A 27,949-nucleotide genomic window follows, 5' to 3' on the forward strand; every position below is an offset into this window, starting at 1 on the left:
TAATGGACCATCAGCTCTTGCTGGCTTCTCTGTCATTTGATTGAAGTGTAAAATTAAGACTGGATTACAGTTTATTTCCTCCTTGCGTAAAGTCACAGCTGGGCAGAACAGAAGCGTTTGGCCCTGAGCACTGGAACAATGCTAGAGCTCCATCACAGACTGCTGGCCCCTAGATGACTGTTTTCCCTCTTTCTGCTCAGTGGAGTTGATATTAGTTACGTGTTTCTGTGTGTATGTCTATAGGAGGCTGAAGGGCTTATTTCTTTTCCCCCTCGTTGCTCTTTGACTCGTTTCCCCTCAAACGTGTCTGAAACGTTGTTATCTCTGGCCAGACGCCTTTTTCACAGAGAGTTATTGAATCATGTCAGCTCGCCGTCCCCCGAGTTTCAAATGCAAGCTGTAGAAAAATTAGCCATTGCTTCCGCATGACAAGTGGGATCTATTAGTGCGCTATCGCCCCGCAAAGCACGAGCATCCAGCGGGCCGCTGGGGACCACGGCTGGCTGTGCGCTCGTCCGCGTCAGGCTCCTGGGGCATTAGACCAATGTTGCAGACAGCAAGAACCGAAGTGGCTCACTCGATGAGTTGACACCCGAAGGGCCGAGGCAGGGCAGCACGAGCAGTGGAAGCCCAGTTCTGACTCACACTGGTCAGACTGGCCACTTGTTTGATAAGCAGTTTGCAACTTCCACACATAACTGCTTGTATCTCATATATGGTTTATCAAATCTTTTCTACCTCTGTGATAATATTATCTCTCAGACCTCACTCTCAGCACAAGGTTTACAGTAAACTGGGGGGTGTAAATTGGAGGAAGTTTAAGGATGAAAATGATCTAAATCCTTCATCCTCGACGCCTCAGTGCTCGTTTAATTGCAGCACTGCTTGCTAATATGTTTGACCTTACTTTTATATCCAGTATAATTCCACATGTATACAAGTCTCACCGATTAAAATGATTACCATCCAATTTCTAAACTACCTGCTTGGCTAAAATGGACTCCTTAGTGGACGGACTCGACCACAGGCCCTTCTGGAGATAAGTAATATATTATTACAGCGATAGCACGCTGCATTTAGACCACAGCACTGCAACAGCTTCATGACATTGTCAGTGCTGCGCTCTCTTATAAAACGTGGTGGAAAGTAATTTTACTCTACTAAATTTATCTGGCTGATTGTTACTTTGCAGATTCAGATTAACAATACAGAAAAGATTTAATTCATACTTAATTCATATAAATAAAAATAATTCTGATATTTTTTCATCAATCATAGGTTACAAGCTGCCCAGCAGTATGTAATACTTATACTCAAAAGGCTTCATTTGCATATCAAAATCACAATAAATTACTGTCAATGCCCCCAGGCCCCCCAACCTGATTTTGGTCACCTTTTTCACCATTCTAGAGTTTGCAGGTCTGATGTATTCTCACAATATAAATAATATGTATAATCTCTGCCACTCCACATTGTAGTTATGCTCCCAGAAACTTCACATTTTTGATTGTTTTGATTTGATGCTTTTGGTTCTCTTATCAATCACTAGCTTGTCAAAATGATAATAAATGAAAAACAAAAAAAACATACGCTATTTCAAGATCTCTGATTTGTTTTTCACCCGCTGCTGGCACCCTTTTAAAAGTATATTTAAAATATTACACGTAATTGTTTTCTTTATATTCTGACTTAATTGATGTTTTGTACCATCATTTGTGCTTAGATTTATACTTTTGTCTTGTGCTTTCATATATGTTTTTTGTGCACAGTATCTCTTGAAAAAGAGGTCCTAATCTCAATAAATAAATAAATAAATCAAGGATTAACTAACTAACAGGGAGGTCAAAGTGCCTCCATCCAGCTCTGCCACAGGCTTAGTCATGTGCTCATGCCCAATCAGTGCGGCTGCTCAACGCATTAGCATTCCAAATGTTGATTGTTTAAAGTATAGTTTTTTTATTCATTGCCCTCAGAGGATAAAGTTTCCACCACGTTGTCGTGGATGTTAATGTAGCATGGCTGTAGGTCAGACACCAGCCTACACACATAGTAGCCCTGGGCCTGCCACTTCAGTGACCTTGGACAGTGACAGTGTGTTGGAGCACAGGGTCAACTTCAGCATCGCCATCACCACCATCAGTTAGCTATCAGCAGAGCCATGTAAAGCTTTTATTCAGTGGGTATTTTCCTATTTATGTTTCATGGTTTACTTGTTTTCTCTTTGCAGGTATCTCAGTAACAAAGAAGACACATACTTGTGAGTACACCGATTTTTTTATTACTTTTTATTTGTGTTGCACTACAATTTTAAGGCTGTAAACTGTCATTTTATTCTAAGAAAAATTCTACACTGATTAATGTGGGGAAAACCAAATTCTCCGTACCTCATATACAGTAGAGATGATAAGATCATCTTGTTTGTGTTGACTCTTCTTTCATCAGTGCCTATATGCATATTGTTGCACGACTAGTATTGTAATAAATCAATGCCCTCAATTAGATCAGTGCCATCCACTTTCACTGTTTCGTATTTCTCCATCCTGCAGTGAACATGATGATAACCCCAGAGAGGAAATTAAAATGCTATGCAGTCATATGACTGTTTGATAATCATGCACAGTTGAAGCAGACCGTGTTTTCTGCAAGGCCTTGCAGCTGAGCAACACGGATGTGGTGTTGTGTGGTGGTTTGCAACCTCTGAAGCTGCATTAGCTACCAAGAGTTTGTATTCTTCATGTACAGATCATATCACTGCAATTGAAAGATGCACACTTCTTTTTTGCTGTACAACAACAGTACACAGGCTTTGCCTTGTCTAACCACCAGCACTGCCTTTTCAATTTCAGTCTGCTCATGAAGAATTGATGAACAGTCAAACCTGTAAATCAATGATTTCCAAGAGATTTGTACTCCATTTTGACACGTGTGAAGTGTGTTCGGAAAGGCATGTAAAAACGCTTTTGTGCGGTGTACTGCAGTGTGTCTGTTTAAGTGTGTAGGTCTATGTGTGTGTGTGTGTATGTGTGTGTTCATACCCCACTGTGTGAACGGAAGAAACTAGCCCTGAAGGCTATCCTTTCCCTCTGATCACTCTGATGAAACTTGTGGAGAGGGAAGGCCAGAGGGCTTTTCTGTAAGAGCGGTCGAAGAGTTTCAGATTGTGAGAAGCTGCATCTCGCCCTGTAAAACACCCCGGCTCTTTCTTACATCAGACAGCAGGGCAAAGGATATGATCACCTAGACAGGTCTACCTTACTCAAACAGCCCTGTCAAAACAGCAGCATGATTGTGTGTTAAGCTATTTGCTTGTCTGGAGGGGCTTTGGTATTTCTTTTTGGATGTATGCATGTTCGTGTTTGTGTCAGGATATCTTCAAGGTAGCACAGAAACGCTTTGACCCACCATCCACCGCCCCACTATCTTAATTAGTGCGGCGCTAAGCACCTCAACACCGGAAGCGGGCTCAAATCAAAGAGCATGATTTAGGAGTCTTGGGTTCAAAGCCCTGGGCAGAGACTGGACCACGCTGTCTCATATCAGTGAGAAATATTCAAATCGTGTCCTTGTGAGGAAATCAAAGTAAAGCCCCTTTAACAAGTAGTTGATTGCTGTGCCTCACAGACAGGAAGCGGCTGTAGAACCTCGTCAGAACTGTGTGCACAAGAATAAGTTCAAGGGCTGGTTAATGGTCATTGAGAATATGGAGGGAAGGCCTTTCTTATAGAGAAGCCTGGTGATTATATGGTGGAGTAATAATGATGGAGATCGCTCTGCCCTACATGGTTATAGCCAGGCTGTAGATCTATTTCTGTTCTCGGAGTGAAAACATTTGCTTCCCCACTATACGCCAGTCCACACTGCCACTCGTAATGTGAGCTTGGCAGTCTTGCTTGTATGTGTGTGCAAGTGTGTGTGTGTTTTAGGAGGTCTTCCTAGTCCAACCTAGACCACAGGGATGGGCCGTGTCTCTGACTAACTCCCCACTCTGCCTGAGTGATCAAACTGCTGGAAGCTTCCCGCCATGCCAGTCCCCTCATCAATATAAATTACAGGGGCAGCTGTTCACTGGCAGACTCCTCTCTCCTCTTCTCTCCTCTCCTCTCCTTCCCTCTTTCATTCAACCAACTGGACTAATCATAGAGCCATCAGAAGGTGAAGTATTCTAGATGAAAACAGATACTCATTGTTCCTATGACTGTGATGTCCTCTCTCAAGTCTAGCTGCTGTAAGGACTTAAGCAACCTCTCTTCTCTCTGTCTGACTCCCCTTCTTTCTTCATTCCCTATAAGGGGCGGCCCCTCGACAGCACTTTCTTTAACCACAAGGCTATAATTCTCAGCAAGAAGTCAGCTGTGGTTTTCCTGTACATTTCCCTGACAGTTTAACATATGCTCTGTTGTATTAGTTTTTAGTAGCAGTTGATGTTAAAAAATACGCTGCCTGTGACAGAGGTGACAGCAAGAGATTGTTTTTTTTCTTGTCTTACTTTGATGCCAGACACCAGATATACGCGGTCACCGTCTCCTACCTCAGCAAGGCTGCGTTGCTGTGAGATGAGTTTCTGTTTGGACCTGTTGAGAGAGATGGTGTGGAGCGGAGGATCAGATGCAGCAGCTGATTACACTGAGATTAGACGTCTCACCTCTAATCTGCCATCAGCAGTCTGGGGCTCTGTCTCACAGCTCGAATAGCAGAGCGCTAGCTAATGCTCACACACACATACAGGTCGTGTAGCCAGGATGCTCTTCCTCGAACAGAGCAGATCTCCTGATTACCTCGAGCTAATCCTCTCTCACTCTTGCAGATGAAGTCCAATATACTGATTGTCTGGCTGACTGTTCAGACTATGATGCACAATAAAACAAAGGCTTGAGTATCTACATTAAGTGTTTACAAAAGATTAGACAAAACATACGAAATGATTTAATAATACCTCCATATAACAGAAACACTAAACAATATTCTAATAAAAAACCCAAAACTGTCCTCAAAAATCACCTTATGATATGAATTTGCAGTCTTAACAATAGCTGAAAATAAATAAGCATTGTTATTTTATTTTATTTCATTATATTTCAGGGGTGTTTGCAGTGTTCAGCCAATCCCCTGTATTAATGTGTACTATGTGTAGTGTGTGCCTGAGTTTAGATTGGGAATAAAGTGGCCAGAGGGAGGCAGTAGTAGTAGTGAATGTAACTCCGGGAAAAGAAAAAAGGAGACAGACGATGCTTCCTCTCTTCAGTTTTACAGATACATTGTAGAGAGTCCCGGTTTTTTCACCCTATATTTATCTCCATTGCGATGACAGGCTCCGTACACTGATTGAGAAACATGGCCTTGCTCCTGCGTCTTAATTTATTTGCTAGCAGCTTGTATTGAGTTTCTCTCGTCTGAGATCCACACTCACATAGTAATAGCACAGCCAATCTGTTTTAAAGGAAACTGATGATTTAGATTTTTCTCCACTGTCTTAGAAAAACTGAGTGCAGAGTTACAGTGAAATAATATCAGTCGTTGAGATTCAACTCAAAGTTATAAAGCCAGAGTTTGTAGATTTTTTTTTTTGCTTTTGTGCATTTGAGATTCCTCTCGTAAATGTAGTCTGGTGTATGTTCGGAACAATATGCTAACAGCATTATTAATCCCAATAATGCCCTTTGTGTTCACATGACAGATTTTACCTCCGTAAAGCATCTATTTTACCTCTAAAGACGTCAGATCCTGCTTGGGTTTCTGAGTGATAGAATGCTGCTGCATTGGCTCTGTGAATTGAGGTATTTTCAGTTAATCAAACATGAGATTTATGGTCCTTAATAGTGCTGTACATTGCCAATTTAGGCGAATAATATGTCCCAGTTGCTGTCTAATTTTGCTTGGCAACAGGCGCACTCCTGTGGAATCGCCCGGGGCAGTGTGAGTTGTCTCTGCATAGCTCAGTTTTCCATGCTCAGTGGCTGTTTGAAGGTATTTCATCACATTGTTGCCTTGATTCAGCTCTGTGGGGATTTGTTAGTTGCACTCATGTGGGAAGTGCATCCAGTACATTGTTAAGCTCGGGCTGAAAATGAAGATCAGCCAGCCAGAGTCCCCTGAGCTACGCGGAGAGAGATAGTCTAGTGAGACGCACAGCACAGACATAGTGGAGCAGGACGAGTGCACACAGCAATACACACAGACGCAGAGGAATCATCAGCACAAAGCATACAACACTGAACTGTGCTGTAGTGTATTAGAGCAAAAACAAAAAACACAATACAGCAGCGCATACAGTACATTAGATTATTATCAAATAGGTTATACTGTTGTTCTTACTAAACATAATTCCAAGTTTGTAAAATTGGCATTATTATGTTTAAACGTTGGTTGAGCAATATTGCAATCATTTTGATGTTGTTGCCCTTTTGTTAGGATTGAAATTGACATTGCGGGGCCCCACTAAGCAAAGCCGCTCTTTCTGTTGAAGTTATTTTATTCTCAGCGTGGTACAAGAACTTGTTGTTTCCTCTCCTCCCAGAGCAACATTGAACGCTTAAATTGACGCAATTTCTTTCTCCCACTGTACTGTAGGTTATGTTTCATCTTTCTCTATTTGTTTGTTCCACAAAAACAGTATTCTTTTTGGACATTCTGGTATAATCTATAACAGACGGCTATTTTTTTTTCTGAAATAGGTCAATGTAATCACAACAGTGAGGGATGGACAGTCAGTGTAAAAGGGAAATCAATAGAGCTATCTATTTGTCGTAAACCAGGCCAGCATGATTTTTCTCCATTTTTCCTCCGGTGCCATACTTTCTCCCCTCCAACACAATATGGCAGGTCCTCATTTTTCGGTAAAAGCATTATGTCTGCCATTTTGTAAAATTGCAAATGGCCTTTGTACATGTGCTTTCTTTGCATACATTTCTGTGGGTGTTGACGCTTCTTTCTATCACCTCCTGGGGGCCCAGGGTGTTTTATAAGGAGGAGAATGCTAGGGGGAACCGTAGGGGTGCACAACAGCTTTTTGTGGGGGAGCTCTGCTTTTGTTGGCTTTTAATCTGGTTCTTCTCTTGGTGCCGGCTCTTTCAGAGAATTTGCGCCGGAGTGAAGAGAGGCCTCGTCAGCTTTTCCTCACCCTCTCCCTTTTGTGTCTCACTGAAAACTGAAAGGCCCTGTCTTGACGTGTTGTCAGACAAGAAAACAAGAGTAACTGACATGTGACAAGGACACAATGCTTGGCTGGGCCAGCCAAAGTAAGTGGCCCCATCTGCTGCCGGCGATTTCGCTTCTGCCGGCTGTCTGCCACCTCAGGTGAAAGGGGCCGGGGACCGTGGGCTGTGCTGAGATGGTGGCGTCTGCCAGGCGAAGCAGTTGGCATGGCCGGGAGGGCACGGCCGGCCTTGCGCTCACGGCAGCGCACAGCCGGCCAGCCTTTGCACAAGCGCAGGTTATCCGTCACTCATCAGGTTTCCGATGCCTCATCACTTTCCCATGGTGTACACACACTCAGCGCAAGACAAGATTGTCAGCTGGTAATGAAAGGTTTGATTCATGGAGGGCGACGGAGGCGGAGGTCATGGAGCTCCTCCAGATATGATCCTGACGGATGCTGATGGGGAAGCTTTAAGATGGGGGCCATAATTAAATGTCCTCGTGCCATCATCAAGTTCCTCAGTCGCAGCCATGCACATAGTCTGTCCTCTCGTGCTCAGAGCTTATCACTCTGACCAGCATGTATCTGATATTGATTGTCTTCACTTCTCACTGAAGTGCATTTTTGAGACAAATTATACTAAAAAATAAAAAATCTATCGTCAGAATTATCCCATTATGTTTTTTTTTAGGGTTTTGAAAATTCTGATGCAATATCATGCATGAATTAAGGCAAGTAAAATGAACATATATAATTTCATTCCTGAATTATTCAGAGGAATGTTGTTGAATAAACCAAAGCAACGAGTAAGATGTCCCCTACAATACAATTATTCTGAAATGCCATGTAAGCACCATTTCAAGGTCAGTAATGATCGTCACAGTGCAACAAAGAAAAATAAATATGTTGGGGAAAAACACAACAAAATAGACTGTTTGAATACCGAGCTTCGTATGTTTACTGAAACTTAATTAGATGCATTTGAAGTAAGGATCCCGTCTTTCCAACAAAAATTGTCACTCTGCTCAGAAACTAAAGTCGAAAAAAAAGTTACATCGACCAAGAAGAAAGCAGAAGTGCTCACAAAAGCTTTCAGTGATATTATACATTGACATTTGTGCTGATCGCATTGTGCACATTTTGTTGAATCTGCTTTATTAGAGAAATGCTGTTTTTTCCCGTTGCTATTAATTTGTGTTTCTGTGGGTGTGCAGTGCGAGAACAGAGAGATGCGGTTAACCCATTGTGAAGTTAGCCGTCATCATTAAGATTCTACAGATAACAGGCATGCGGATTTCTACTGCTCAGCATTATAGGATCCCAGACATCAAAGGCAGGTTTTCATTCTACTAGGTCTGCGGCAGAAGAAGAAGAAAAAAAAACAGAAAAGGAGACATGGACTCAGGAAAATAAGGCAGATTGGGGGAAGAGAGGAGAGCATGTATACGTACCTGCACGAGTCAGGTGACACAATGCTCTGTAATGTGTTTTCTACCAAAGAGGGTCCCTCCTGCATAGTTAGCTCCTTGCTAAATCGGCGTCCTCTCTGATTAAGTGGCACGGTCCTTAATAACGCCGTGGCTGGCTGCAGGTTGGTTCACTTTGAAGATCAAGTTCATTTCTCACCATGGTCATTAAAGTGCAGGTCTGCGTGATTCAAATCAATTCACTTATGTGCTTTTTTTTCTCCTCTCTTACGCGCAACAACATTATCAGCTCATATTTGTATCCATCCTTATTTAATATATAAAGGTACTACCAATAGTATTTTTCTTTGTACAAATGCTGTAATGCTATTTCCAGTTCTATTACACAGATATCACAATGAAGTTCCCCGTAATTCAGATTACTTTCTCTTTCAGCGTAGTGCCATTATGCTTTTGCCATTACATCAGCGTGAGCTGTTCTACAGTGAGTGTATTGAATGTACAAGAGAGAGAAATATGCTGTTCTCCAGTATTGTGCTGGATTACAGAATCAAGGTCGACTCACAAGACACAGAGCAGCATTATCCCTTAATCCTGTGTTTTGGTTTCAAATAGCCTTTTTACACCTAATCTTCACAAGTAAAATGACAAACATGAATACTGAGGTAGGTATTTAAATGTGCATTACCTACAATGTTAAGGTCAAAGGCTTATGCTGACTTAAAGTGGCTCTACGTTTTGTGAAAGAACAGACAATCATGTGTTTGCCACTTATTTTGTTGCGGCCGTATTACGGAAGACTAGGGAGTCTTGTGATGAAATTTCCCCAGGCGGTTTCAGATGGATAAGTCCGGGAACTTTTCATCCAAACTATGAGTCATCTGTTTGTTTTTCTTTCTTTTTTGTGTGTTGCTTTTACACTCTCACACTATTTTGAATGAAGATGCTATTCTCCCTTTGCTTTTAACTTCTCACCAAGTCTCACTTGGCCTGCTGTACTTTGGCACTGGTAGGACAAGCTTCACTGAGTCAACAGATATAGAGAGTCCACCCGTTACAGCACCAGTGTCTCCCTTTGACCAGACTGGCCTTAGTGTGCCCGTCAGGCTCAGCTGTGGCAGAGCTGGAGGAAACTTAAAGGTGCTGTGAAAGACTAAAAGTGGGCCAGCCGCTGCTGCCTCCTGTTGACCTACCTTGTTCGGAGGGTCCAGGTACAGACTGATGACAGAACTCCTCCTCAGCGGACCACATTACTAATGTGTGAGGGTGCAAGAGGAGCACACCCAGTGATGAATCACTCCCCTGCACCCATGGCATCCTCATAAGTCAAGAGTAAAAGTGTTGAGAGTGTGCTCAGTAAAAGAGCTCCTTGGTCCCGTCCACCGTAGAGAAACTCCATCCAGGGGAAGGGGGAAGGCTAAGTGGTGCACATCGCGAATAGCCTGAAGATCTCCCTCAATCTTGAGGAAAACATTGGTCCCTCTAGTGGGTCACTTGTTTTTATTAAGCTCATAGAACTTAGGAAAAGTTACTTTCATGCTTGAACAGAGCTGCTTTTTTAATAAATGAGAGCAATCTACATTGCGTTGATCTGCACTGCCTCACCGGACCAACTGCATTACCTGAAGTCGCAGAGAGAACATTAAATATGTGTTAGTTTAAGAGTGTTTCTGCGCTGAGCAGTCACAGAAAAGAGCTCTGCCTCATTACTCACTTTGGTGTTTCAATAGAGAGAATAATGGTGAAATTGTTCAGAATAAACGCAGAAGAAATATTGAGTAATTTAGAGGTTTTAAAATTGTTGGTTTTTTTTATTGAAAAAAACTCTATTGACGCAAATATTGTACATCCCAGTTTGTTTTTCTGTTTTCTTCTTTTCTTCTATAGCCTTAAGCCAGAAGGTTAACTATTTTAGTTTACACGCCTACCTCCCCCCAGAGCTGATGTCGGGCTATATTGGTGATGCTGTGGGAGTGTGTAAGTTTGACGCCAGGTAATACATCACACACTCCGGGGGGTCTCCCTGGTATGCTCCTCAATAATGAAGTTCATTCGTTAACTTCTCCCTCAAAGGCCAAGTTCCCCCTGCTGCCCTTTTCAACAGCTAACGCAACTCTTACCAGAGTCACCTGACCAACGGAAGAAAAAAAACAAAACCACATCACCATGATTTTTCCCCTTGACAGGCTCAGTGGTTGCCTTTGCAGGGCATGAAGAATAAGCAGGTCCATTACCAATCCCTCATGCCTGGTTATAGCCATAATTATCACAGGGAAAATGACCTGCTCTGTTTGGTTTGCCGTGGAGGGGCTGCGCCTTCCTAATCACCTCCTTCTTCCCTCCTGTCGTCCTCATGCCATGGAGATGGAGCTGGTTTTGGGGGAGTCTTGCCAGTTCATTAGAATTCACAGGGTTCCACCTCCCTGCCTAGCCAGGCTAAGCCTCTCACACAGACTGCCATGCCTGTGATAATCTCCCCTCCTCGTTCCCTTTCGCTCCTTCTCTCTCTGTCCTCCTATCCCTTTCCTTTCTGTCCCCAAGGGCAGCTTCGCACAAAGGAGATGCGGTGCAATTCATTGTTAAATCTGATTTCTATTGATCTATTGAAAGATTGTTCCGTGAGATTTATGATAGCACTCCAGCAGTGCTGACGATCCCTCTTTACCACTGCCTTTTCATCTGATAAACCAAATAAATACAGATTTTGAATGTATGAGGCGCATATTTTTTTCAAGGCTGTATCAATAAAGTGAACATTCAGTTCCAGCGGGCCGATTGTAAACACGTTTGTTGCTGCTGGAGTGCCCAGAGACACACAGAAATGGCCTGGCATTTCACTTACTTTAAATCTAGCAGACAAATAACAGCAACAACTACGCAGCCACTAAACAAAATAGCGACTAAAAAGTAGCCGAGGGCGTTTGATGTTTTTCATTGAAGTGCAGTGCTTATTATATTGTTCAGAGCCTCTTGTCACCACCTCACTCATACCTGCAAGGGGTCATTTCATTTGAGGCAGGCATGCAAGTCTGCCTCAAATTTGAAGCGTGGTCAATCCGTGGAGGACAAATATGGCTTTGCTACCACGGTGACACAGTACTTTTGATTTAATTTAATTGATTTGGAAATACCAGAGGCTCTTATTTTTTGTGTTTGTTCAAAACAAATATTTAAATTTCACTCTATAAATAACCCTGGCAGTAAAACAAAAGGCTATAGCCTTGTCAACCATTCGCTATAAGTACTGTGTTGTTGATTCGGATTACATGACAGTTGACGGGTGTACACTTCACCTATGTAGGAATGATATGCTTTCAGGTTTATTCATTTTGACCCTCCTGTTCTATAAATATTGTGCTTGTGTCTGTTTGTATTGAGTGACAGATAGAAAGAGAGAATAGTGCTGAGCTGGCCCCGGGGTTGCAGTTTATCTAAAGGATGAAGGACAGTGTATATAGTCATCTGATCAGAGTGTACGGTAACTGTTAAGATTGCAGAAAGCACAATACTTACCTACAGCTGCTACCTTGCTAGACTAGTAGACACACTGCTTTGCTCCGTGGAAAACCCATTAGCCGTAATGACTGAAAAGCATTTCCTGTAGCTACACATTATACCATGAAACCCAGGCACAGCAGCGGCATGTAGCATGTTCTTAAACTCTCACTTCTCTTATTCAAACTTGTCTTTAAATGCAACCCTTCGCAGTCCTCTGGATATAACCCAATAGTGTCCTCTATTTTCTCTGAAATAGATATTCCCTTTGTTGTCTGTGTGATTTATTGAAGTTTTCCCACAAGTGGAAGCCCCCAGGAAATTGCTTGGAATGGCCCTAAATTGGTTTATGATTGTGTGGTGTGGGCCAGTGCTGTTATGGTTATAATATTATGCCCTCCACTCCTTGGCATCTATATTAAATTGATCTGTATTGTTTTCATGGAGTGCCTGTTGAAGCTTGTTAATTCTACCGCTGCTTCAGGCTGCTGTGCCTCCGAACACCCAGGTGGCTCTTGTGGTCGGAATATAAGCCTCAACTCTCTAAAATACCTCACGACGAGATTCCCCACACACAATGAGGAAGTCCATAACTGTTTATCCCGTGGAGGTCAAAGGCCGCAGAGCGCAACAGCACGCAGAGGACAGTTCTGAGGCTGGTCCAGAGCTGTAAGAGTTAACATGGATCAGCTGCATGGTGAGTCTGTGCGTGGAATGGCTACTGACAGACTGCTAATGAGGCCATTATCAGCTCTGGTCCTCTCCTCTCCTCCAGGGGCACCAGTGGATGCTCCGCACCTCATCTCGATTGAATTCCATTCCACAGGGCTTGTTTACAGTAAATACATTTGCTTGAATTAATCCAAGAGGAGTGTGAGACACATGACTGGGCTGGTGTAAATGCACAAATGTAGTGTCCGTACCAGAAACTTTCTCCCTCCTGGAGTCAGAGCAACTTCACTATCACGATTTATATTTTAAACTAAAATAAATGATTGACTAAAAGGATTCTATTGATGGCTACAGTGATCAGCATATTCATACCCACAGACGTTTGACCATCAGAGCCTTTGTGGCTTAATCAATGCCCTAATGAATAACTATCAGCAGGGTATTGGCATACTGTCACTGCTAATGTGGAGCAGTCAAGGGAGAGTGTGATCAAGAGCAAATGAAGCAGCTTAGCTGGAGACATTTATCCTTAGGGAGGCCTGGGCTTTTAAGCACAATTATATACAGTTGCAGGCACTATATTTGTTGTAAAGTAGAACAACATCAAGATTGGTTTATTAGTTTTATGTTTTTCTTAAAGGGTAAGTTCACCACAATTAAAAATTATATTGTATTATAATACAATTTAGTTTGTCGTGCTCACAGTATTGAAAAAAAGAAAAGAGAGGACAGAGAGATGGGGAATGACGTGCAACAAAGATCCCCACCCAGATTTAGACTACGGACATTGCGTTCAATGGTTGGTGACTTAAACCCTATAAGCCTCAGGACTGCCCCAAAAAAATCATGATTGACGGCGACTGTGGCTAAGTAGATAGCAGGGCCGTCCTTCAATCAGAGGATCGGCGGTTTGATCCCCGGCTCTGGCGCCGCTAGTTGCATGTCGATGTGTCCTTGAGCAAGCCACTTAACCCCAAATATTGCTCCTGTATCTGTGCCTACGGTGTAGAAATGTGATAGAATCTCAATTGTAAGTCGCTTTGGATAAAAGCGTCTGCTAAATGACTGTAATTTAATGTAATGAAAAATTCTTTGTCCGCAGAAAGTTTCCAAGTTACTGCAGATAATTTACAGAATTTTTTTGTCTTTGGTAGAAAGTAATATGCTTTTTGTTTTTATAATTCGGGAGAACAAACCCGCGTGAAAGCGGATGGATGGTGAAGATATCTTAGAGGACAATTAGGCTCTTGATAGACCTTTTATGTTTTGTGGAAGGCTGCTGACTTTAGATGCAAAGAGCCAAGTGGAGTAGATATTTTGTCAGTGTACCACATCGGTTTTGATGCAACATTTTATAGGTTTTACTTTTTCATTGTTAGAAATAGCCAGTGGTGTTGGTTGTTTCATAATTCTCCTAACCTGTAGGGAACTCATTCGCAGCATAGATTGTAAGCAGACAAAAACATGTGCTCAGACAGTAATAAGGATGTTATCCTCCTCTCAGATGTTTTTGGATAACCAGCCAGCAAGCGCAACTCCTCCTGCAGTATCATGTTGTTGTTTTTTTTCCCTTAACCATAGCTCAGCGTTAAGCCACTGTCTGTCAAGCCACGGTTGGTACATTGATAGAGCAGTCGGTTTCTGAGAGCGAACCACAGATAGTGGCAGTTAGACATGTTCCTGCGTGGGCCTTGGCCCTGACTCATTTGGTGAACTTTGAAGATCTTGTGGGGAGATAGCAACATTGAAATGAGTCAACTGCTCTGTCTCTGACATCACATTGTTTTGGATAGTTTACCAGGGCCTGTCTACGTGTAGTTTGTATCCCAAGCACGCTCCATTTGATGCTATCAGCCTCTGAATGATATTTTGTTCATTAGACGTTGTGCAATAAGAGACCGGTGTTGACACAACGTGAGTTAATGTGTTTAGTGTCTCTAATGGATCATAGAGGTCCTAATGAAACATTGTCATGGGAAGATTTATGTTGCAAGCTGCTGAGTCCTCATTTCCATTGTATATGTGGTTAGAAGCACCTTTATTCATTGAACAGAACACGATAGAAAACTTCAAATGCATGTAGATATTTAGTATGTAAAACAAATAAAATATATAAATCTATCAAAATGTCTTGTTGAAAGTGAAAGCATCATAATCCTGTGGCAAAGATACAGTGCTGCTGTTGTGATATTGATGTCAAACCACTGTAGCGGTTGTAAAATGAGCCTCTAAAATATCCAAATTTGAAATATTGGTGGTGTTAAAAAAAGTATTTTTCCTGTAATTTTTAGATTTAAAATATTGCAGCGCCTGAAACTGAAGCTGCATGATGTTTGTCTTGAGACGAGATGATATGAGCGCCAGCTTATTTGTGGAAATGCCAAATGCAACGTGGTTATTGGCCAAGGCTGGATTGCACTAAAACCAGAATATTGTATCAGAGAGAGGCAGCTGGTTAGGAGTCAGAACAGATTATCATATGAGAGAGGATGAGCGAGGAGAGGGGGAGGAGAGAGAGAGAGAGAGAGACAGAGAGGTAGGGACTGGAATGGGAAGCAGGGGGCGAGAGTGAGGGGCACAGGAGGGAGAGAAGGAGAAATGATAGCAAGAAACTCATCGCCCGGTCGCTGTGGGGTGGAAGGGATCATCCGAACCCTTCCGTCACTATCTCGCCTTCTTCACCTGTCAAAAAGAGTGTGTGAGAGCCGTCGGAGTGTGTGTGTGTGTGTGTATGTGTGTGTGAGAGAAGGGCATGCAGGTCCTCTGAGAGGTCATGGGAAGAAGCTGAGGCTCCACTCGTCTTCTCTCGGTGTAGGGCCCACCGCTGCTTGCAGACATCTGGCCTCACACTGATCACTCATATCTACAGACAGGGAGGAGGAGAAGAGCGGAGCGCTTCCATCTTTGAGCCACAGAAACATTACAGATCTCCCTCATATCCATCCTCTCCGCTTTCCTTTTATTACTTCCGATCTCTTTTGTTTCCTTGGCTATTATTTTTCGGCTTCAGCTCTCTCTCGTCCCCGTGTAGCCATTCATCCCCTCCTTGACTTTTTTCTTATCCTTAACATAGCACTGTTTTTCTTTTCTTTTTTTTTAGCAGAAAACCAAGAGAGTAGAAGGGATAGAACAATAGTGTGATAAACTGACGTCTGCTAGAACTGGTTCTGACTTTATCCTTGCACTAAAAAGATATGCCAAGGGAAGATAGCGAGAGTGCGCTGTGTCTAGCAAGCCGGTATACAAGGCTCTGACTGCAATCAGTGGGAAGAGGGCCAGCTTCCCTGCCTGAGCTCTCAGCGCCCCTACTGGCTGCATGCTGTGCCAATCAAAGGCTAGTGGGTGGGGAGCAGTCAGACATGAACACTGATGTCACAGTCACATGGATTCTGGTGTGGTCATGCTCGGAGGCTGAGAGACAGAGCTGTGCTGGCCAGCTGCTGCTGAGACAGCAGTGGAGGGCTTTGCGCTGGTGATAGTTGTTCTCTTATGGACTCGAAGCTTAATGATGTATTTTGTGATTTCAGCTATGAAAGGTAAGAGAAAAATGCATGCTGATCCTGCACCTTGAGTAACAAGTAGGGAAGTACGGCTCCGCTATTCATAGCCTGCCAACTCTTTGCATTTCATTTGCAAGGCATGCGTGTGACAGAGAGAGAGAGTGAGAGAGAGAGAGAGAGAGAGAGAGAGAGAGGGAGGGAGGAATACAGTAATACTGTGCTTCTGAATGCGTGCAAGCGAATTAGGCTTTTCTAATGTTTCTTTTCATGCATGAACAGATGTGCATATATGTTCTTTATTCAGAAAGAGACACTGAGCTAGACTTATTTAACTTTTTAAAATTTGTAAAGGTATTTTGGTTTGATTCTTTTACTCCTTGTGTGTGTGTGTGTGTGTGTGTGTGTTTTCTCGCTGCTACTGTTGTGTGGGGAGCTGTGCAAACCACAGCCGGTGTAATCTTTGCACGTCTCTGACAAGCACAGCTCCTGAGAAGTGTTTTAGGCATTAATGTGAGGTAGCATTTCAGAGAGAGAGGGGGGCAAAGGGTCAGAAAGGGGGGCCAGGGGCTCTTGTTGCTATTCTCTCTGTCCCGTTCTTAATCCTGTTGTTCCAGTCCAGAGGATGTGTCTGTTCCGCGGGAAGATGTGCGTGGCAGTGTTGAACGTGGGTCGCAGACGGGCGACAAGGCACTGGCGCGACTGGCAGACTGTGATTCTTTGAGTTGATACTGGTGCATGTGTGTGTATATCTGTGTGTGAGTGTGTTGTGTTCCACTGACCTATTTTTTGGTTAGTCGTGTGTACATATGTGGCCATGAGAGCAGGACTGGGTCCTCCCAGTCGCTGTGATGTTGATCTAATATGCTTAATCCCAGCTCGTCCACCCCCTCCATCATACATGCGCACACACACATCCGCACAGACAGACACTGAAAGTGCAGTCAGACATACAGTACAGCACACACTCCTTCTCTCATGCATGCTTGCACACGCGCACATAATCATGCTTTTCACACATATTAATACACTCAGTCTTCCATATTGAGAAATGGGAACAACCATATCCAAACAAATGTGCTTGTATGCATAATACAGTCAAAAACAATAACAGGCAGCTGTCATTTTGTGTTGAAGGAGAAATGTCAGGAATGATGTAATTTTTGTCTTCCCATCTGATCTGAAATATATTTACATTTGTGCTTTTTGTTTTAATATTTACTGTCCAGACAAAAAAGTAATGGAGTATTTTCAAAATACTTACATGTATACATATTAATATATTAATATATTCATGAATAATCCATGTGTGAAATAATAGGCTTTTATCAAATTTATATATTAGTATTAATATTAGTGGTATTGATAATAACCCTTACAGCATTTCCTAGTCACAGTTTATGTATTTGCGTAATAAGTTTGCCATCTAGATGCAGTTAAATATCGTGTTCTTTGTGTGAGAGACTTGCAACTCTGAGCGTAGTGTTAATTTCTTCTATGTTTCCCCTATATCGATCCCAATGTGTGAGAATTCATTTATGAAGGGAGGCTCACAGTCAGTTGTGAAATTGAGAGGAAGCGCAGTCCTGTATCTCATTTTCAATGAGACGCATATGAAAGATGGCCTTTGACCTAATGTCCTTTATGCAGTTTATAGTGGAGGGCTTTATGAAATCATATTGGTTTTGGACGGAATCGACTGCTGTGTAGCTTTTCTATGACTTTTTTAAAGTGTGGCATATACACAACATTTTAATGTGTATATTTCTTATTTTCCTGACTTAGTGCATTTTTTCCTTTTTTAATAAGTGCATTTTCTTTATTTGTCATCAGCCGTAAACATGTTAAGATGTTTACTAGCCATTCTATTTCCCAGTCTTTATGTCTACTTTGTGCTCTGTCTCACCCCTTATTGGTACGTTCAGCTGCTGGTGTCATGATAGGACACTGTAGCAATGTCAGAAATTAAATTAAAATATGAACAAGCTGTATAATTGGAAACTAATTTAAACGGCAGTAGTAATTTCTTCCTGAAAATGGTCAGTGAAATGAATGGATGAACAGAACATGACTTTGTTATTATGTTAATTGTGTTCATACTGCATGTGCCTTTTTCTGTTGTTTTAAAAATAAAATGTTTTTCATACTGTGCACTGCAAAAAAATGCTAATATATTATACCAAACATCTCTATGTGTCTCTGTGGCTTTGTCTCTACTCTGCACCCCCCTTTACCCACCTCTTCCTCTCTATTCAGCCTCTCTACCACACCACTGCCTCTCAAGTACCTAATTACCTGTAATGGAAACATCCCTCTCATTACCCCATGCAAATTAGCCAGCCTACTCAGCACAATTAGGATGAAAATTCCAATTACATAATTAAAGAAAGTTGTTTGATGTGTAGATTGACAGAAAAGGTAAAACGTGCATCTCATTCTCAGTACATATAATTAACCCTTCATAAAGAGCATCATTGTGACGAGGTATACATAGCGGTGGGGAATGTAACTGAGTACTTTTACTCAAGTACTTGTACTTTACTTGAGTATTTCCTGTTTATGACATGTTATACTTCTACTCCAAATGTTTTACGTTTACCTGACAGTAGTTACCTGACAAATTAAGATTCTACATGCAAAACAGAACAACATTAGAACATTTAAAATATGTGTTTTAAAAATGTTAACTACCCATCAGTATGTAACATATGATGATTGGTCAGTGAATCTTTGTCTTAAGTTACAGTAAACTGAATCATTTTGAAGTCCGGACTGTTTGTCGGTAAAAAAAACAAGACATTTGAAGGTGTCACTTTGAGCTCTGGGTAATTGTGATTGACATATCAAACTATTTTCTTACGTTTTACTAAACGGACTAATCAAGAAAATAACGCGCATATTTAAAAAAAAATGTATAGTAATATTTGTATGGCATAATGTCTAATTAGATGTACTAAATGCACCCATAGGGGCTATTTATCTGCGTTGGATATTTTTATTTTTGTATTGTATTGTATGTACATTTTCCAGTTAATTCTTATAACTTTACTCAAAACAGAGTATTTTTACAATTGTGGTATTGGCACTTCTAGTAAAATAAAGGATCTGAGTATTTCTTCCATCACTGCAAAAGCAGTAATGTTTTAAAAGTGTGGAAAGCAAGGCACAGTGCATGCAGACTGCACATTAATATGTGATTTAACACGAGTGTGTACCAGACTGTAAAAAATGTACTGGGGCCGTAGAGAGCTAAAGCCAAATATCTTGTGATAGGCGCTGTAAGGCTATGTTAACAAGGCTGTAAATATTTGCTGTAGATTTGGTACTCTTTGTCTCTTTCTATCAGTGGCCGATTGAGGTGCTCACTACCCAGTGCTGCAGGCTCTCACACATTAAGGCAGAGGTTAACAAGATTGGCTATTATCCAGTTAGGGACTGAGGACATGAAGAGCTAAAGGAAAGATCGCCACAGATTAAGGGGAAGACAAATATAGCATAAGTCACCTGCAAGGATTTAAAATAAAAGCCCCATTTACAAAGAGAGTATTTTAAAAAGGGTTCATATTTATTTAAGTCTGATTAAAATAATTTGAGTTTGAACGTGAACATAATTCCGATATTCAAAACAGTAGCCTAAAATGACATTTTGCATTTATGAAATATGTTTAGATTCAATTTCACCTTCTTTTTGCACGTTGCTCTGACAGATGGAGGCTGCGTTCTTTAGCCCTCTCTCTTGCCTCTCAGCTGGCTGAAGAAGTGGAATGGCGTCCCCACAGGTTATTAAAGTGTGTGAGGTGTGCCAGTCTTTGCTGCGCACACTGAGACCAACATCCTGGCCGTCTGACTGTGTGTGGAGGGACTGGTTAATGAGATATTGACTGCCCATTGAGAGCATGGATTTTTGATTTGGCTCCATAGAAGTTGGGAGGATAGGGAGGTGCACTCTGGAGAGAAGAGGAGAGATGGGCACTAATTCTCAATGACATTTTTTTTTTTTTTGTTATAGTTAGTATTGTTTGTGACAATTTGTCTTTTGATAATTCTAGTAATTCTTCTTTTGAAATTATTATTATAAATAACAAATCACATAATATATCATCATAATCAACCATGTATGTGCATGTGAATATAAATTAAAATACTTACAAAATGATATGAGTAAGAACATAGATTCTTAATCTGCGTAATTCATTAAAAAAAGTACATCAATTTACAGAAGGGCTTAATTGCTATAGCCATACTTTATATTGCTAAAAAATGTATAGCTACTCAGGATTGATTGACTATGGAATTGATTTTTCTATACATTGAGTCTTTGCAACAACCAAATACAAATGAATACAGTCTTTTTATACTCATGTTATGTTTATAGTTTGTACAAACATTAATCTGCGACTCCATCCAAGCCATTGGTAGTGTGCCAGGCAGCTCTGTCAGTCATCTCGTCTTGTCAGTCACACCTTGTGGCTTTGACAGATTAGATTAGATCCAATCACAGGCGAGGTTAAATGACTCTCCTGTGCTATGCCCAATCAAACAGCGGGGTACAACAAACAACAGCGGCTCAAGACAACCATTGGGCTACATGAGAGGATTGCTGTTCATTCTGAAACATTCACTCCGAGTTCAGTCAGGGTTCTCAATTTGGCTCCCCAGTCAGGTAAAAAACTGAGCTGGGCTTAGTCAAACGCCTCTAACTTTAGGGTAATTTCCTGCGTTACTTTCACTCAGTATTTCAGGAGTCACTTATAGATCCTTTGAAGTGTCTCCCTGTCATGCAGCATTTAGCTGCTGATAGAATACTCCCACTGTCAGCACTCCTTAGATAATCATATACCACAGTCCATGGAGTTAAAGAACATTTCACTTTCTTTTTTTCCTCTTTCTTCCTGTAGCTTCCACTGTCGAATATGTGAAGTGAGTGTAGGGATTGGATGTATTTCACTGTTCACAGAAACCGTTTGCTTTACATTCTAAGTGATTGTTATCTTTGGTCAGTTACAGTACTTATGTGCATACTCTGTGTACTTATTAGCTTCATAATAAGAATAAAATATATTTGATTATATATCTCTTCAGCCGGACTTGCCCTGTTTTACCCTCATAGGCTTTGCCCCATGGGGCTCAGAAGTTAACAGAGTTTTAAGAGATTGAAGAGTGAAGTTTTTCCACCTGTACTTTCATTCTGAGCGTGTTTCGTACCATTGGCTTTTTCTCTCTGTGGGCCTCTGGAGGGCTGTCCGTTGGCTTTTTGAAGTTGCATCAAAGAGGAAATGGGGGAGAAAAAGCATTATTGATTTTGCGTTTTGTCTGACTCAAACACTGAGGACAGAAAAACACATAAGGAGTTAGGTGTTGGCAATGGGGCAGCTCCGTCTCTTGTGTGTGAGCCAGAGGGAAACGGGGGAGAAACTGAAAAGCGGTAGAAGGTGAGGAGTAACACCAGACAACACTAATGCATCTCTCCCTAGAGTCGTATGCTCAACCCTCTCGCTTCCTTCGTCCTGTCCTTTCTGGTTTTAATGGTAGAGTAAATAAAGCCCATTACTGTACAGCTGGAGACAAAACCTCCGTCTATCCCCGCCGTGCGCGATAGCTTTTCCTTCTCTTCCATCAGGCCGGTAACTCCCGAGCTCTGACAGTATTCTCCAGTTGACCTGCTTTTCCATGAAACACCAAGCTGCTCTCTTCTCAGTTGTAATCAGATCTCCCTGCTAGGCAAGCATGCCAGCTGCAGACAAGAAGAGGAGTATTGTTTGTGTGGTTTATCACCTTTCTCCTCCTCCTGTGTCAGCGCAGCAGAGGTGAGACGAGAGTGGACTACTTTACTGCTGTTAATGTGACCTAGGGTTGACCAAAAAGGAGCTCTCAGTGACAGCCGCTGATAAGAGCTGTCACTGTTATGGCTAACACAGCACTTTTGCTATATGGACATATGGCACAGCCATGTTCTGTGAACTTTATTGAAAGTGATTTCCTAGGTTGCACATATGGATGTCTATGGAATTTGTATTAAGAGACTGTAAATAGTGATGACATTGTCAGAATTGCAGCAGAAGTATGCTGTGTAGTCGGGGAGCCTGGACGGGGTCAGAGGTCACAGCATGCTAAGTCACACTCCCCTCTGCTCCATGGAGAGCGACTGCGGCATCTAGGGACCCTGGCGGGGGAACAAAGGATGAAAAATGAGAGGTGCACAGAATTTTGATGAGATGAGGGAGCAGGCAGCGTTATAACAAAGATCGTCACAACATGCGCTCCGCCGCTTGATTACAAAAGGGAGAGGAGTTTGTGAGGCGTTTGATTACGTGTCCCAGCAGAGGCCATTAGGGGTTCTACTTGTAGGATGGCATCATCTACACTCATCTGATCTGGCGTCTGCGCCGATGAAAAAACAAGGATTGTGAATCCTCCTGAGCACTAGGGGGTGCTCTTCAAGATAGACAAAGAATGTGAATAATTAGAGTTTTGAAGTTGCTACAGTCTCCTAACTTTGCTGTCATTGGTGCAGCAGATTGTAATAGGGCATGTTTGAATCTCCCAGAGGAACCTGTACAGGCCGGAGTGAAAACTAACTCTCAAGGTTAGCAGCATTAGGCCCTCCTTACCCCAATACGATGCATGAAAGGAATTGTATCATCATAAATAACAAAGAAAAACAGCCTTGCTAGAGCAGTCTGCTTAAGATAGATTTTTATGCACATGCATTCATTTGAAATAAAAGAAATGCTGTTTCAGTGCTAATTGCAAAGATGAAAGGAGGTAGAATGTGCAAGGCAATGAACTTTGTTTAAAGGCGCCGCGCATGGCTTATTCAGGGACATGGTGCTTTAATGAACTCCAACCCCATTTGTGGAATCGTAGAGTTTGTTTTGAAATTTAAACTGTATTTACACCGTTTTATACAAGCGAAAGAGGTTGCACTCCTTTGCACTTGTCTGGCTCAACATGGTAATTCAGCGAGTCAGGCAGCAGAGCCAACTAAACAATGCGTGTCCTAGACAATGAGAGTGTGCATGTTTCCCAGCTGGAGCAAAGGGGTTAACTGGCTGTGGAGAGATCCTTGACCTATCTGAGATGAGCTCCCCGCTCCCTCTAGCAATGTGGAATATCTGATTGCTGATTATGAGTTTATTCCCCATCGTGCTGAGCCTTTTGCATGTCAGGATCCATCTCTCCCCAACTGAACTGATTAAGGAGCTGTAGATGATGCTACAGCTCTCAGCAACTGCTGAAAGACTCTCAGAGAGCCTGGTAATCTGGAGTGCAGCTGGCAATCACCCACCACTGACTCTTTTTGAGCATTTTTGGGTTGTTTTGTTGTTTTCAAGTGGGTATTTTGGCATATTGTTGTCTTTGTTCCCCTGGGCTTCTTGTTTCTGGATGAGAGCTTTCCTAGTGCTGAGCGCAGGTCGTTGTCAACCTGGCTGCTCAGCTCAGCCCAGTCCAGCCTCAACAACAGCAGCGTCAGCAGAGACCCTCGCTCAAAGTCTCAAGCTGTGCTTATGATCTCCCTCTTACAGGAGTCTAATTTGGGCAAAAAACAGATCTTCATCCGTGATGTAAAAAAGCTCTCCCTTTACTCATTTTCAGAGCTCCCAGAATCCAATACACGGGACAATGTCGTCAGATAAATTGAAAGAAATGGCTCCTCAAAAAAACGTGTCCTCGTGTAAACTTTGAAGGGTTTATATGGCGTTCAATGGATTTCTGTCACAAGGAAACAAATAGAGTTTTTCTCGCAAAAAGACTGGCACGACTGCTTTATTTGCTTGCAGGGATCTGTCGCTTAGTTACAAATCAGCAGCTGTCGTCTCTAAGTTTTGTTTTTGTCAATAGTTGGAGGGGAGAGGAAGACCGCCCTGTTCCTACTGGGCTGAAAGCTGTTTTAATCTCTTTAATGTGTGACTTGGGGCAAAAGAGGAGGAATCTGCCCAAACAAACATTCTCAATTACTATCAAAGCTGCACAGCCCACTGCTAATGACGTCCAACTGTCATAAGAATCACCCACAGTGTTGCTGCTTATTTCTTCAATGCTTAAATGTTTTGTTATTTATGGACAATACAGTCATATACTAAACAAAATTATTACCAGCAATATTACACAGGTAAGAAAAATGTCACTTGCTCTTGTGTATTTGTATTTAAAGGCTTATGTTACCGCCTCTTTCTGCAGTCAACAGTAAAGTTAATGGAGTTCCAGATGTGACACCATCAGTCTCAGTAAACAAATGGCTATTGTCTGAGCCCTGCTTCCTTGTGTAAATGAAATGTTTTAAGGTGTTACACTGCTGTGATGAAAGACACCAGAGTCTGAACCACAGTGTCTGAGAAGTGATGGGTGGGACGGTCCTCCCAGACTGTGCATGTTTGTGTGCGAATTTGTAACAGGGTGTGTTATTTGTTTTTTATGATAAAAGTCTTTATTACGTTATTATAAAATTAAATGATTTTGGATGTATTTTTTATGCATTTGTGCAAATATTTATTGCGTGTGACAGTATAGTTAAGTTTCATTCATTTTTAGGGAATACGTTGCTAAATCTCATTATCGTCGTGCTTAGATTTTAATTTCAGTGAAATTTCTTTGTTACATAACGCGCAGGCAAATTCTTCTTAATATTTCGTCACATCATGTCCTGTCTCAGCCTCATTGTTCTGGATCATATCAGCTGTCACTGCGGATAAACCAAAGGTAAGAGGGGAAACAGGCAAAGGCATGATGGGATGATTTTCCTCAAATTGAGGATGATCAGAGTCAAACTACTGTACGTTTGACATACCTTGCCCACTTGAGTGGGTAAGGAAGTTGTTGTTTTTCATCGTTTGACACATGATTGCATCGGGCCGTTCTGCTTTGATCTCAGCATGGATTTTCTTTTTCTCTCTCTTGATGTGGGATTATTATAATTTATACATAAGGGATTTTGTTTTTTTCTTGAACCTCAGCAAACTTGAGTAAACATGGTATACATAGAAGATTAACATTGTATTCATTTACACATTCTCATTAGCGAGCCCTAAGGTAATTAATCAGAGGCCGTGTATATAAGGAGATAGACACCGTTCGAATAATGTATTCCTTTCTACTCTTACCGAGTGTGAGAAAAAGTGTCTGATCAATTCCCCCCTTAGATGTAGCTCTTTGAAGACATGCAGTGTCTTATGAGAGCACCACCACAGTATTTATTCTCTAGAAACTGAAGGCTGCAGACCTTGAATATACTGTACAAACATTGCAGGCCATTGTTGCCTCAGCCTAATAGATCATATACATACAAACAAAACTGAACAGCCATGAGAAAGTGTGCATTCAAATGAAAACAACATCTGGTAATGCTAGCTGAAGTGATCACTTCATGAAGTTTGCCTCTCATTCACCCTTTCACACACAGTCACACGTGGCAGTGAGCTACCATGCATGGTGCTTGCCTGACCATTTTTATGTTCATTGGCTTACCCAAGAACTCTTTTTGCTGTTCCAAGTGCAGCAGTGTGGTGTAACATATACTGTACTGCAAATGGTACCCGACACCCACAGTAGTGCCTCAATAAGGTCCAACATATTGGCTTTCTTTAAAGTAAAACAAAGGCTCAATCTGGCGTGTACAACAATTCTGCCAGGGATCACATGTAGATAGCTTCAGGCTTTAATTGCAACCATTATAAATTAATTTTGTTTCTACATGAATGTGCCTAGAGGGTAGTCCCAGTCGCTGATTGAATAATTAGTAGCTGCCCTGTAAATCACATGCTAACTCCACATGTTTGCAAGCGCATATTGAATGAATGTCCTGAAAAGCGCAATTTTAGATGATGTCAAGTCTTACCAGTCTCTTTGTAACACGTGTTAACATCTGTTTATTGTCGACGCTAACAGTTATTTTCTCATGTCATGTCATGTAGTTGAGGTAGAGAACATTAAACCATCCAACTACTTCTCTTACGCTCATAAATCAGATGATCCTGAAAATCTGAAACTATACACATAACTGTGTGTTTCTTGTTTTGGTCAAGAATTTCAAAGATCCCAGCACTGTGAGCGTTTTATTTCCCTACATAAAGGCATTAACATAAACTAGTTTCCTTGAGTTTTTTTTACCTTGGTTCCATCACACTAAAAGCAGAGGTGGTGTATTTCAGCAGCTCAGTTTCTCTCCGAGGCAATCCGGAGATTGTTCAGTTTGTACTGTAAACTGAATGTTATCCATAGGCAACAGATATGTTATGGCTGTTACTGATGTATGTCCGTAAGATAGATTTGATGTCACAATAGTATATCCCTTGAGCAACCACAAAAGCCTCCATTGATGAGGGGTTTATTTTTAAAACTACAGGAAAGGCTTTCTGCAGATTAATTCCAGTGTATGGTTCCCATTGTGGGAGAAACAAATTGGGCTTTACGGAATTAGTGTTTGCTGCATAAATCTCAAATCTATTCCTGAAACATACGATTGTATTTAATGTGATCGGATGCTTCTTCGTTGCATTTGAGTGGAAAAAGGAGGCAAAGTTTCCCGGCTGGATTAGTGCGCCAAGTACAGTAATGATGGCTCGATGTTTCTCCATTGACCCAGGTGTGTGTGTCTAAATACAATATGGATGTGCAGGGCTGCCTGTGTGCTCCAGTGCTGGGAGACTATTTGCTGAAGGTCATTTGGGATCATAGCGTGCCATTAATAATTCCTGAAAGCATCCAACATCTCCATCTGTTGTGCTGCATCCATCGCTCCACTTCAAAGACAAAGGCAGCATCTGCAGGTAAGCATTAAACCTGCCTCCAGGCTAAGATGTTGGAGGTGGGATTCTTTGCTGAGAGAACATAACTCTGGTCATCAGGTCATGCTGCTCATATATTAGCCAATTAATGTTTGTACGTTTGCTCACACAGCTTGACCCCATGAACACATAGGTAAACAAAGACTTGTAGACGCTCACTTACCGTGTATTGTGGCTATTGAGTGTGTGTGTTTTTCAGCTTTCACTAGCTGAATCTAGTGGACATGTGTGGTACAGTAATTCCACACACACACACACACACCTTTTCAAGCTACCAGCCTCTCTACAGGGAAGCAATTACCACCCTCTGTTGAGTCTAGCCGGTCAGCGTGACAGGGTGTTACCGGAGAAATTATCAAAGCTGATTTTAAACGAAGCATTTAATTATGTGCACTGTGTGTGTTCGTGTGTGTGTGTGTGTGTGTAGCTGACCAAATAACACGTATTCACCTGTGCACCGGGCATTCAGCGTAGTGAAATCTAAACAGGTCTCAATGACGGGCCCACTTCAGATACGTGGGAGTCCTGCAGGGAGTAAATGGATGTTTGGCAGTGGCATGTGCTCCACGGGCCTGGTGGGCACAGTGGGCGAGGAGGCAAGTGCCTGGCTGAGTGAAAGATGGCAGTGCGCAAGGAGAGTGTGTGCACACAGCTGAGGCTGTGACAGAAAACAGTGAGAGTTCTGCTCCTGCTGCTTCATCTTCCCCTGCCAATGATAGATCTCCACTTTAATTTTGTTAATAGCACGAGTCCAGTGCCCACGATGGACTCGGAGCAGCAAACAAACGGCTATTCCACCCACTTTTTTCGTTGAGATGAAGCTAATCATGAAGGTGTGTTTGGTTTATTTGTGAAGAAAAAGAAAAATGTAAAGCTTAGTTTGTATTAAGATATTTCATAATTTACTGTAACACGGAGCGTACGGCGTATCATTCGATG

At 41.9% G+C, this 27,949-nt stretch overlaps 1 protein-coding gene across 1 annotated transcript in view; it reads left to right on the forward strand.

The window, feature by feature from the left end:
• roraa (RAR-related orphan receptor A, paralog a) overlaps nt 1–27,949 on the forward strand; it is a 168,446-nt gene that overhangs the window by 108,221 nt on the left and 32,276 nt on the right. The window contains exon 2 of the mRNA XM_076089118.1: nt 2,228–2,257. Coding sequence (XP_075945233.1) covers nt 2,228–2,257 — 30 coding nt within the window. The remainder of the gene's footprint in view (nt 1–2,227; nt 2,258–27,949) is intronic.

Source organism: Anarhichas minor, unplaced genomic scaffold (genome assembly GCF_050575085.1).
Source record: "Anarhichas minor isolate MPS153535 unplaced genomic scaffold, ASM5057508v1 ptg000011l, whole genome shotgun sequence".
NCBI classification, from domain to species: domain Eukaryota; kingdom Metazoa; phylum Chordata; class Actinopteri; order Perciformes; family Anarhichadidae; genus Anarhichas; species Anarhichas minor.